The sequence below is a fragment of the Plecotus auritus genome (genome assembly GCF_963455305.1).
Source record: "Plecotus auritus genome assembly, chromosome: 1".
NCBI lineage: Eukaryota > Metazoa > Chordata > Mammalia > Chiroptera > Vespertilionidae > Plecotus > Plecotus auritus.
In genome coordinates this window covers 146,428,872-146,441,774 of record NC_137770.1, presented here as the reverse complement: position 1 = coordinate 146,441,774, position 12,903 = coordinate 146,428,872, and the positions used below count along the sequence as shown (strand labels likewise).

The window sequence follows — 12,903 nt, the reverse complement described above, 5'->3', positions numbered from 1 at the left end:
CCCAGGCCTCTGCTCAAGGCTACAAAGTTTCAATTATAGGAGATAAATAAATCCCAACAAAAATGGCTGCGGCCACAGAGCAAGCAGTAGGCTTGGCTCCGCTCAAGGCCACAAAGTTTCAATTATAGAAGATAAATAAATCCCAGACACCAGGGCCTCTGCTTGAGTTGCCGGGGGCGTGGCTGGCCTGCAAACCACCACAGGCCTCTCACCCAGGCTGCCCCACAGCCCAAGGGAACCCCCACCCTGATCCGGGACACCCTTCAGGGCAAACCAGCTGGCCCCACTCATGCACCAGGCCTCTATCTTATCTAATCCTATATAATAAAAGGATAATATGCAAATTGACCGTCATTCCAATACACAAGATGGCTGCCCCTATGTGGAAACAAGATGGCCACCACAGGATGGCCAGCAGGGGAGGACAGTTGGGGGGGGCAGGTCTGCAAGGGAGGGCAGTTAGGGGTGACCAGGCCTGCAGGGGAGGGCAGTTGTGGGGGACCAGGCCTGTAGGGGAGGGCAGTTAGGGGCAAACAGGCTGGCAGGGGAGCAGTTAGGCATCAATCAGGCTGGCAGGGGAGTGGTTAGGGGGTGATCAGGCTGGCAGGCAGAAGCAGTTAGGGGCAATCAGGAAGGCAGGCAGGCGAGCAGTTGGGAGCCAGCAGTCCTGGATTGTGAGAGGGATGTCCGACTGCCCGTTTAGGCCCGATCCCGGTAGGATCAGGCCTAAATGGGCAGTCGGACATCCCTCGAGGGTTCCCAGATTGGAGAGGGTGCAGGCTGGGCTGAGAGACATCCCCCCTTGCACGAATTTCGTGCAATGGGCCTTTAGTTGTTACAATAAAAAGCTAACGAGGCAGGCAATCAGGGCTTTCTTGGCTCCTTATGCCAACTAGCCCCTTAGCTTCTCTTTCACAGAAATGTGTGTCAGTTATCATTCATCTGTCATTCAGGGTCTGCCGGACAGCCCTGGCACCATCTCACATTTAATTATGATTTTAAAGATTTCCATTTTCAGTTATAATTTTCAAACAAAAGTTAATACAGAATTACTGTTATCAAATAACTCTAGGATATTTTATAACTTATGGTCAAATTAATCACACATTGGTTTTTATGCTGTATTATACATATTTACTTAAAAATAAAGATTATAAAAAGTAGCTTTAACATAAAATTGTATATGTTTTCTCAATTACACAATGCTTGGTTTTATAATACCTTAGCTTACATTGCTAGTTTTTAATTTACTGAACAGAATTATGAAAAGACTAGAAGCCTGGTGCATGAATTTGTGCACAGGTGGGGTCCCTCACCTGGCTGGTGATCGAGGCCTATCAGGAGCCAGTTGGCCAGGGGGAGGTATCCAGTTGGGGGGAGGGGCCAATGAAGGTTGGGGCCACAGGAGGTTGTCTGTGGGAGCTCACTGACCACCAGGGGGCAGCTCCTGTGCTGAGCGTCTGCCCCCTGGTGGTCAGTGCTCGTTTCAGTCATTCCAGTCATTTGGTCATAATGTTCGCTTAAGCTTATATATATATATATATATATATATATATATATATATATATATATATATATATATGTTTGTATAATCCCAACTACCCAGTTTTGTATATGAGGAGCTTGGAAGTTGCAACTCTGTCCTATCAAGTAAAAAGCTAGACATATTGAAAAATCAATAATTCTCCTGAGACCCACAAGAGAGGCAAGGACATAGGGTGCACAGGGCACACTACTTTCCCCAGGACTCGAGAGACCTACAGGTGAACACAGGGAGTAACACTTTATTAGAGCAGAGACTCAAGAGCAGAAACCACTATGGGAACCAGCACCGGAGGAAGAAAAGCTGACCTGTCTTTGATGATGAGACTCAGTGTGGACAAGTTTGTGAAATTTATCTCCACACATTCAACCAGGTTCCATAGTAAATATTGGAAAACATTTTCTCATACTTCTGACAGAGCATTCTATTTTTCTAGTAACAAAACTGACTGGGTATTATCAGAGCCTAACTGACCGGAGGGAGGGAAATACCCAATGCTATCCCCCCCCTAGCCATCTTGTTCCTCCTAATGGGTAGAAAAAAACTGAGAAACACTTATGATATTTACAGTTCAGAGGCACAGGCCCATTAAAGACTGGGACCTAATCATGAAACTGAGGAATATTTTCCCTCTCTCCATATTATAAGGGCCTATATACAGTGGTTCCTTATACTCAGAATGTCATGTCTGGCTATCCAGAAAAAAGTCACAAGGCATACTGAAAGGAAAAATAAATTTTGAAGAGACAGAGCAAATATCAGAATCAGACATGGAAGGGATGAGGAATTTAAAACAACTATGATCGATCTTCTAAGGCCCCTAATGGATAAAATAGACAGCATGAACATATGGGCATCGTAAGTAATGAGATGGCCATCCTAAGAAAGAATCAAACAGAAATGCTGTGATCAAAAGCACTGGAACAAAAATGAAGAATACTTTTGAAGGGCTTATTTGTAACCTGAACACAACTAAGAAAGATATCTGAGTTAGAGGATATAAAGATAGAAATCTCCCAAACTGAAAAACAAAAACACCGAGAAAAACACAACAGAACACAACACCATATCCAAGGACTTTAGGACAAACAAATGAATAATGAGTATATCAAAGAAGAAAGAGAAAAGGACTAGAGTAATTTGAAACAATAACAACTGAGAATTTCCCCAAATTAATGTCAGGCAAAAAAGCACAGATTCAGGAAGCTCAGAGAACATGAAGCAGGAAAATGCTCCTCCCGCAAAACAACAACAACAAACAAACAAACAAACAAACAAAAAACCACACACACAAAAACAAACAAACACACACACACAATTGGGCACATCATTTTTAAACTAAAGAGAAATCAAAGGTAAAGTAAAACCCTGAAAATAGTCATTGGAAAAAAGCACCTTAACTATAGAGGAACAAAAGTAAGAAATACAGTGGAACCTCAGTTCTTGAACTTAGTTTTTCCAGAAGGCTGTTCGAGAAGCAATTTGTTCGAAAACTGAATCCATTTTTCCCATTAGAAATAATGTAAATTGAATTAATCCTTTCCAGACCCCCTAAATGATTCAGTTTTAATCTTTTTATATATAATACATATCTAAAGTACTATAAACACATTAAAAACAAATGGACATGAAATGTAAATGAAAATTTAACAAAAAGAAATGAAATGTACATAAAAAATGAAAATTTTCATACATATTTACCTGAATGAATTAAGTTAAAAAGCTGAGGTTCCAATGTATTTCTTTTTTTAAGCTCTATACTTCTCACAACTTTCCTTTTCACTTTGCTGCTATCAATAACCTTTTTAGGGCCTATGGTGACTTAATGTACATGTTTAATAATAATAAGCAGAAAAAATCACACAAAAATATTCCTAGCACAAGGTTTAGTGGTAAACTTACTCATGCTCACACATTTTCTCCTTTGTCTCCTGAGATACAGGTTCAGACAGGTATCAGCATGAAAGGATTGTCTGGTGTAGAACTGAAGTTTTGTTTGACAACTGAAATATTTTCCGTGAATAACTTGGTCAATAATCAAATTGTTGGGATGGGAGACATTGGAGAATTTAAGTTTGACTGTGCATCTAACTTCTCAGACACCATGGGAGCAAGCAAAGAGTAGAATGAAGTATTTAAAGGGCTGAAGGGAAAACCAATCCAAACAACCCTACCAACACAGAATTCATATCCTGATAAATAATCCTTCAAAAGTGAGGAGAAATGAAGACCTTTTTAAAAAAATTTTAATTTTCTTGTTGAGAGTATTACAGATGTCCCCCATTTTAGCCTTTGCCCCCCTCCACCTGTCTCCCGTCCCATCCTAGGCCTTCACCACATTGTTATCTGTGTCTATGGGCTATACATACATGCATATAAATTATTTGGTTAATCTCTTCTCACTCCCCTCCACCCTTCCCTCTGAGATATGTATCCATGCCTCTGGACCTGTTTTATTCATCAGTTTATTTTTTTCATTAGATTCCACATATAAGTGAGATCATGTGATATTTGTCTTTCTTTAACTGGCTTATTTTGCTTAGCATAATAATCTCCAGGTCCATCCTTGCTGTCTCAAAAGGTCAGAGACCCATCTTTTTTGTAGCTGCATAGTATTCCTTTGTGTAAATGTTTCACTCATCTACTGATTGACACTTGGACTGTTTCCAAATCTTAGCTATTTTAAATAATGCTGCAATGAATATAGGGCTGCACTTATACTTTCTGACTGGTGTTTCAAGAAGTGAGGGAATATTTTGCTGCTAGACCTACTTTGCAAGAAATGTTAAAAGATGTTTTTTAGAGAGAAGCAAAACAATATAGATCAGGAAATGATACGTATCAGACCTACATAAAGGATGGTGAGGAATGAAGAAGAAATAAGTGAAGATGAAATAAAAACTTAATTTTTTTTCTTTTAAAAAATTTTATATTTATTATTAAAAGTATTACAGATGTCCCCTTTTTTCCCATCGACTCCCTCCCAATTGATCTACCAGTCAACACTGTTTAAAATAAAATAACAACAATGTATTCAATTGTGTATTCTTATATATAACATTAGAAGCCCGATGCACGAAGATTTGTGCAAGAATGGGCCTTCTTTCCCCTGGCTGCCGGCACCACCTTCGCTCCAGCCTGGAGCCACCTTTCTGCCTTCCCACAATGCCCAGAGGCCCGGAGCTGCTGGGGTGGTGTGGAACTCCCCCGGCCTCTCTGCACCTGTGTATGCAAATTAACCCACCATCTTTGTTGGGTTAATTTGCATACTCACTCCTGATTGGCTGGTGGGATTTGCAAAGGTACGGTCAATTTGCATCTTTCTCTTTTATTAGTGTAGATATTTATATACATATATAATCATGTATGCTTGTATACAAGTGAAATGAATAATGGCAATGGTATAAGAGATAGAAGGGAGGAATTAAGATTATATTGTTATTATAAGGTACTCACACTATCCATGAAGGAATATAATGTTCTTTTAAAGTGAGTTTGGATTATTTGTAAAGGTAATGTAACAGTCTAGGGAAATCAGTAAAAGAGTTTAAAAAAAAAAGTATAACCAACATGCCAAGAGAGGAGATAAAATGCAATTATATAAAATATTTAATTAAAACTGCAAAAGGCAGAAAAACTATAGAAGATAAAAATAGGAATAAAGAATGTGGGCAACAAATAGGAAATAGTAACATATATGGTAGATATTAATCCAATTCTCTCAATGATCATTTTGAACATCAGTGGTCTAAATGCACCAGTTAAAAAACAGAAAGTTTTAGAGTAGATCAAAAAATAAGACCCCACTATACGTTGTCTACAAGAAGTCTATTTTAAATATAAAAACATGTATAGATTAAAAGTAACTATATGGAAGAATATAGGCTGTCCCCAGAAAATGTATACACAAACTTTGAGTAATATAATGGCAGTGTTTATTAAAATACATTTAATTTTCAAAATTGAGCTACCAGCTGTTAAAGTGTATATACATTTTTGGGGGAACACCTGTATATACCATGCTTACACTAAACAAAAGAAAGCAGGAGTAGTTATATTAATATCAGACAGAGCTGACATCAAAGAAGGAAAGTCATCAAAGGTAAATAAAGGAATTACATAACAATAGAGGGTCAATTATTCAAGAAAACATGACAGTCTATAATGTGTAAGTGCCTAACAACAGAATGTCAAGCCATGTGTGACAAAAACTAATAGACTTGCAAAGCAAATTGATGAACACACTATCATAGTTGGGGATTTCCATACCACTCTATCAGAAGTACATAGATCCCTCAGGCAGAAATTCAATAAGGATTGAAATGGAAGAAAAAACTTAAACAATGTTAGTAAAAAAATATTTTAAGATACTAGATAGATGGTATTTAATTCAACTTAACATTTAATTTATGCAACTTATAATAAATTAATTAAAATTATTTCACTTTTTACCTTACTTTTCTGTTTTAAAATTTTCTCATATCTAAAATGAGGCTATATTTACAAACTAATTGTAATGATTAATAACTTTTGCTTTAGGCAGCATTTCCCAAGCCAAACTGTATTGCAAAATAATAAACTTCCTAAATTCTCTACCAAGCCCTGAGAAGCAAAGATGAAGGACAGAGGAAATAAATCACATTGACCAAATAAGTACTTGGAGGAGAAAATGTGTGTAATGCTAAAATATTTTCTCATTGATTTTGAGACTGGGGACCAGATTTGTGGAGAGATAAACTTATGCAAACTACAGAAATAACTGTGTGTAGCAAGCTAAAATATTCTGTTTGAATGTTGCAAAGTTTTGTATATTACAGTGACGTGGCAAGATCACTGTGATTTTGGATTGCACGTCTTTAAGTCAGCTTATTTCCTCTTTCTTTCTTCCATAATTTGGGAAATGTTTTCCAGGTCCCTCCAGTGGGCGCTGTGATTTTGAATTTGATCTCTGTTCCTGGGAGCAGGAACAGGAGGATGACTTTGACTGGAATCTGAAAGCTAGCAGCATCCCTGCTGCAGGCACAGAGCCAGCTGCTGACCACACCTTGCGAAATTCGTCTGGTCATTACATCTTCATAAAGAGCTTGTTCCCTCAGCAGCCCATGAGAGCAGCCAGAATTTCCAGCCCGGTCATAAGTAGAAGAAGCAAAAACTGCAAGGTATGGTAAAGACAGAAATATTATGATCAACTTCTGATAGATTCAATAAGGAAAATGAAATGGTTAGGACAAGACCAAAAATGTGCTTGAATTTATTCAACTTGGGATATGTGAGGAAGAAAGATGGTGAAGTAAGGATGAGATGGAAGGATACTTGGACCTGTAGGAAGAATTTATTCTGTGGGTATAATCCATAAATATTGGAATTTTGGAAACCATTGGGAAATTTCATGATTATTATCCATGGATAATTCAAAAGGAGTAAAATACCAGTTGTTTTCACTCAGGAAGTTTAGTACTTATTGCTATTATGAGAATTTCTCCATGAGAAAAAAAATAAATAAACAAAAACATATATATATGAGATAGGTGGAGGTACAATAAAATGTTTGAAGATGTCTTCATGGAAAAAGAGAGACTGAACTTGACCTTCCTCCCCCCCCCCCCCGAAAAAAAAAAAAAAGAGAAGTAGAATAACTTATATAGGTAGGAAGAAAACAGTGGTTTTGCCACTATGCTGTGGAAATTTGAAGAAAACATTTATAGAGTATTAAAAGTATAAATAAGGTTGTGTGGCTCTTACGGCCAAACAACCTCATATAATGACTATGTATTTTCAGAATCTTTCACTTTCCTTTATTTATTTTTTGCTCCATGGTTTCTATTCCACAAAAATACCAAGTCAGCTACAGTAGGAACTAAACTTGTCATTATATATAATATAAATTAAGCCCTCAGGGATGACTTCACAGGAATCTTGCTTTTGAGAGATTGATATATAAATCATTGTGTCTTTATTTATATTTACAATGAAAAGTGCAATCTTCATAAGATCTGAACACATGATTCTGACTGGTGTTTCCCCAAAGTTTGAGCACTAAAAGAAAAGCCGATTATATCCACAAAGTTGGTAATTGATCAGAGAATCAGGCTGGGAGACAGTGCATGATTTAATTCTTTAATGTCTTCAAATTCTATTATTCTCATGTACCTTTCTCCACATTAGTGAGAGCCCTAACCCTGGGAAGGAGATATATTAAATCATTGTTTACAGGCTCCCAATTGTACCTGCTTCTGTTACCGATGCTTGTTCTTCTGTTTCATACTGACTAACCTTCACATCCCACCACTGTCACAGTCTTAAAGCATGTTAAATCTTTAGTTTGTCTTGGGAGAGTTTCTGTCTGAGCTTAAGGTGATTCATAGGTAAACTCTCAGATAGTGATTTCATCTCTTTTATGTCTTCAGGCACATTTGATAGGAGTTGTGCCACTCTGGTCTCAGAGATTTTTCTGCAAGAAAGTGAAATGTTCAGATTAGAGTTTTAGAAAAATAACTCAGATGTCCAGAATGAATGTAATATATGATTCAGAATTATACTAAACTTTAATTAGCCTAACAATGAAATCTGACTTTTAATCAAGTCTATTTTGTTTGCTTTTGTTGTCTTCCAAATTACTTGATACTTTCTTAAAAATAAAGCCCAAACACACCAGACTTTATATAGTTTGAGTATCTATAAATATATATATGAAAATTACAAATAAGTTCTAGTCTTAGAAAGCCAATTAAAAATTAAACATAAAATACATATAAAATTCTAGTTGACTTCTAAGCTTTTCTATTTAGACACTTTCTCTAAAAATGTTCAAAAAATTTTTTTCTTTTCACTCTCTAGTAACCAAGGATTTCATCCATCTCTGTTTTCCCTGGTCCCAGAACTGTAGTCCCTACTGTTTTAAACATCTGTGTGAGAATAATGAAGTATGCTTAGAAGAAATGTCAAAAATTAATGATGAATGGTTTACTTTATGAATATTTATGATATAGATTAAATACAAAGAAGTAAGGAAAGGTCAAGCTGGAAATGATTGTGTCTTTCATGTAAAAAATATATATGTATTAGATAAGCAGAATGACCTCCCATTTTTTCACAAAAATCCTGTCTATCACTTGACCTTGTGGAATACCTTCAAGCAGAAAAACTCAAATTGAAGGTTTCTCTTCCTTTTGAGAAATGGGTGGTGGTGATGGAGATTGATGAGGAAAGAGATCAAACCTCTGAGTGACTACAATTTTCAGTGAAAGTGCCTCTTTAGAATTTAGTACTTAGCAGACTTTTATTCACTCAGGTTGCCCTGTGATAAGTTTCTGTTGTCATCAGGTGTTCTCTGTAGAAATGGAGGTGTTTCGATGTTTTTTTTTTTTTTGTGCATGATAACCTACTGGCATCATTCAGAAAATGGTCTCAAGAAGATAGAGAAGTGTTCACTGTGCTGTAACACATACACTTCATGTTTCTTGTACAAATGAGAGAACGGACCGCGCCTGTGACTGGAAAGGATCCAGAGAGACATGTGCCGTGCCCATCAGATTGTTTCTCTCGTGCCTGTTGGTGCTGCCCAAGAGTCTGCCCGGCCCCTTTTGTTTCTCACTCTAAGGAGTTATGCCACCTTGGTTTCACCAGACCTTCTTGGACAAGGCACAGGGGTCATAAGATCTCACATTTTCCAACATTAATTGCTTAACAATTGGAAGAAATGTGTTTGGATTGGAGCATACTATCTGAAAGTTCCATCAGCTGGGCAATTTGAGTAGAGTCATTTAATAGGGCTTACGTATTCTTCATGCTCTTTGAAGTATGCATTGCATATATTGTTTGATCATATTCTTTACCCTTTAAACACGTCCATTTTTCTTTCTCTAGAGTATGCTATTGTTTCAGTAATGTCTTTTTGTGTGTGAAGATCAAGCCCCATTACAGTTTTCCCTCATTCATACAAATGACAAGGAAAAAAAAGCTTTAAAACCCTCTGAATTCTTTTTTTTTTTTAAAGCCTGAGTTTGTTTTTTTAAATATATTTTATTGATATTTTACAGAGAGGAAGGGAGAGGGATAGAGAGCTAGAAACATCGATGAGAGAGAAACATTGATCAGCTGCCTCCTGCACACTCCCCACTGGGGATGTGCCCGCAACCAAGGTACATGCCCTTGACTGGAATCGAACCCGGGACCCTTCAGTCCGCAGGCCAACGCTCTATCCACTGAGCCAAACCGGTTTCGGCAACCCTCTGAATTCTTATTGTTCCTAACCTGTACTATTCTTTCTCTCAGATTTTTTTGACTCTCCCTTTCTATGTAACAATTGCTAAAAAGCTAGTCAAATTTATCTTTGAAATATTAAAGTGTTTATTAATTTTTACTCGGGGGAAAAACTCCCAAACTGCTCTTCTGAAGCATGTTTTTAGCATTTTGAGTAAAATGTGGGTAATTGCTGTCCTGGTGGTTTTGATATATATAGTGGAGCCTCAAGGATCTTGTAGAACTGAAAATGTGTTTCAAGTGCAAGAATGTGGTGGAATAAGCAATAAAGGATTCTGCTTTTTGGAGAAAATGATTTAAGTTTCATGAGACTGAAAATGATTGTGTTTCGTCCCTCTTATTTCTTAATCATGAAAAGTCTTTTTGTATAACACATCACTTTTTAATCATATTTTATTCCTTTGATGGTCATGTTAAGAGTTTATCAATGAATCCTGCATTTAGAAATCACAGAAAGTAAACTCTGCTCATTTTTTTAAACTAAATTTCTATTTGATCCTTATTATACTATCCTCCATATACAGCAACATATGATTTAAGGCTGGCCTCACTTTACTAGTACTCAGTGTTAGAGTATTCACAGAACAATAGGATATGTAGATTTAGTTTTCTTTCTGGAATTAACGAAGATGGCAATATACTATCATTGAAAATAAAATGGAATTAATTGTACTAATTACATATAACATTCTTATTCTTGGTTACAGATAATTTTTCATTATCACATGTATGGAAATGGCATTGGGGCACTCACCTTGATGCAGGTATCAGTCTCAAACAAAACAACGTTCCTAGTTAATCTCACTGTAGAACAAGGCAACTTCTGGCAGCGGAAGGAACTAATACTGTCTGGAGAGGAGGACTTCCAACTCAAATTTGAAGGAAGAGTTGGGAAAGGACACCGCGGTGATATTGCACTGGATGACATTGTGCTTACGAAGAGTTGTCTACCGTCCCATCAGTCCTTGGAAGAACAACTAGCGGTGCCTCTTCCAACAGGTACACTTCAACTTGCGTTTGTTTGGTGGTTTTACAGGGTAGAAACTGGGAAGGAAAAAAGGAAATAAAAAGCAATGACATATACAAGTAGTTATCTACTGCTTCCATAATGAAAAAAATCCTTTGTATTCCAAAAATGCAGGTACCTTTCAAGCCTTTTCTTATAAAATTATCTTCCTAATTTTCCCTAAGCTTCAGTATCCATATATTTATCAGTTCCTGAGTTCTCTGTTTAGTCAACTTCTTCTTAGACCAATAAAATAAGACCCTCTGCTTGCAGTCTGATACAGAATTTAAGATTTAAAAAATATCAATTCACTCAATAAAATATATGAACTTTGAGGGCAGAGTTACTTAATTTTAGTTAGACTACTGTGGTTATGCTGTTTACTTTATTCTTTTTAGACCAACAACTCTAATTTGAGTGGCTGAGTTTACATACTTAAATAGTTTAGATAATTGAATATGTCCATAAACTCTTTTAATCTAAAATATATTTTGGTAATTTGTCCAAGGAATTATATTAAAATTTTGAGTTGGTAGATATTCAATATAAAACATAGAGTGACAATGTTGTAAGAAGTGGCAATAGCAAGAATTTATATAATATACTAGAGGGATGAGATGAAAATAAATGCAATAGTATTATTAAAATGACAAAGGAGCAAAGTTTGTCAGTTGATAATATCACATATGAATATTTAAACCATGTGTTTAGCATCAAAAATAAAAGTGCTGTTTCTTTGGTAGCTAAATTATTTCTCTTGCAACTAATGAAAACAAAAGTGCTTTAAAAAGAATAAATGTGTTTGCTTTTGCTTTTAAGATGTGGATGGAATAAGTAATATTGCCATTTCTACCTTTACTTACCCATTCATTACAAAGGGAGTATTTTAAATTGGTTGAGAAAGTTCCTAGGTAACTGTATTACAGTTGCTAATTAGTCCAACAGGCTCTTTGCCTACCATGTTTTTAGCACTATATGGAGTAACATAGAGGAGAACAGACAAACATTTCAAGACTGTGTTGAAAATTAAGTATAAGAATGTAATGCAAAAGCATTTCAGAAACCTCAGACTAATCTACTTCCTTGAGGAAACTTTGCTTTTTATTCCAATCTGTGTGGCTGTTTGGATGACAGGTATTCTAGCTTTTGTACATGTCTGGTCTTCTTAATAGTAATTTTTAACATAATAAAAATAATATCATAGCATCTAAGCAGTGAGAAAGTCAAGTTTTATGTTGAATCACCTAAAACTTTAATGAGCAACTACTAAGTGGGGTGCAAGAGGAATAAATCTGTGAAATCTTGAATAAAGTTATTTTTTTTTAATTTCCAAAAGAAAAATTAAAAAGTATTTACGAAGGGTGCAAACTATATATTAATCAAATTAAGGGCACATATTAATAATACTAGAGTTATTTGTATATTCTTATGATATTTGAGGTATTATATTAAAATTTTTGATGAATGGGAAATAAAAGCATCTCTGTTCATACCTAACTGCCTGGTCGGCATGGCTCAGTGGTTGAGTGTTGATCTATGAATCAGGAGGTCACAGTTCAATTCCCGGTCAGGGCACATGCCTGGTTTGCTGGCTTGATCCCCTGTAGGGGACATGCAGGAGGCAGCCTATCAATGATTCTCTCTCATCATTGATGTTTCTATCTCTCTCTCCCTCTCCCTTCCCCTCTGAAATCAATAAAATAATGAACAAAAATAGATTCAGAGACAAAGAAGCATCGAGCATACTATCAAACTTTAGAGGGAAGGCAGGGGAAAGTGGGTGAGGGGTAAGAGATCAACCAAAGGGCTTGTATTCATGCATATACTAGTAAGCATAACCAATGGACACAGACAGTAGGAGGGGTGAGGGCATGTACTGGGGAGCAGGAGCAGGTGGGGAGTCGTCAATGGGGGGGAAAGGAGACATCTGTAATACTTTCAACAATAAAGAATTTAAGTTAAAAAAATATAGATATGTAACTCAATGGTAAGAGGGATTAAGAAAATACCTTGGATAACTCTAATATTAGATAGAATAATTAAGTGCCAAGAGAAGTATACAAACCACTGTAAGGATGCAGAGAAGATGAAG

The 12,903-nt window shown here is 36.5% G+C and overlaps 1 protein-coding gene across 1 annotated transcript in view; it reads left to right on the top strand.

Annotated features, from left to right (window-relative positions):
• MALRD1 (MAM and LDL receptor class A domain containing 1) overlaps positions 1-12,903 on the top strand; it is a gene marked incomplete at its 5' end in the record, with an annotated part of 676,620 nt that overhangs the window by 280,253 nt on the left and 383,464 nt on the right. The window contains 2 exons of the mRNA XM_080679375.1: positions 6,455-6,702; positions 10,513-10,804. Of these exons, the coding sequence (XP_080535501.1) occupies positions 6,455-6,702; positions 10,513-10,804 (540 nt within the window). The remainder of the gene's footprint in view (positions 1-6,454; positions 6,703-10,512; positions 10,805-12,903) is intronic.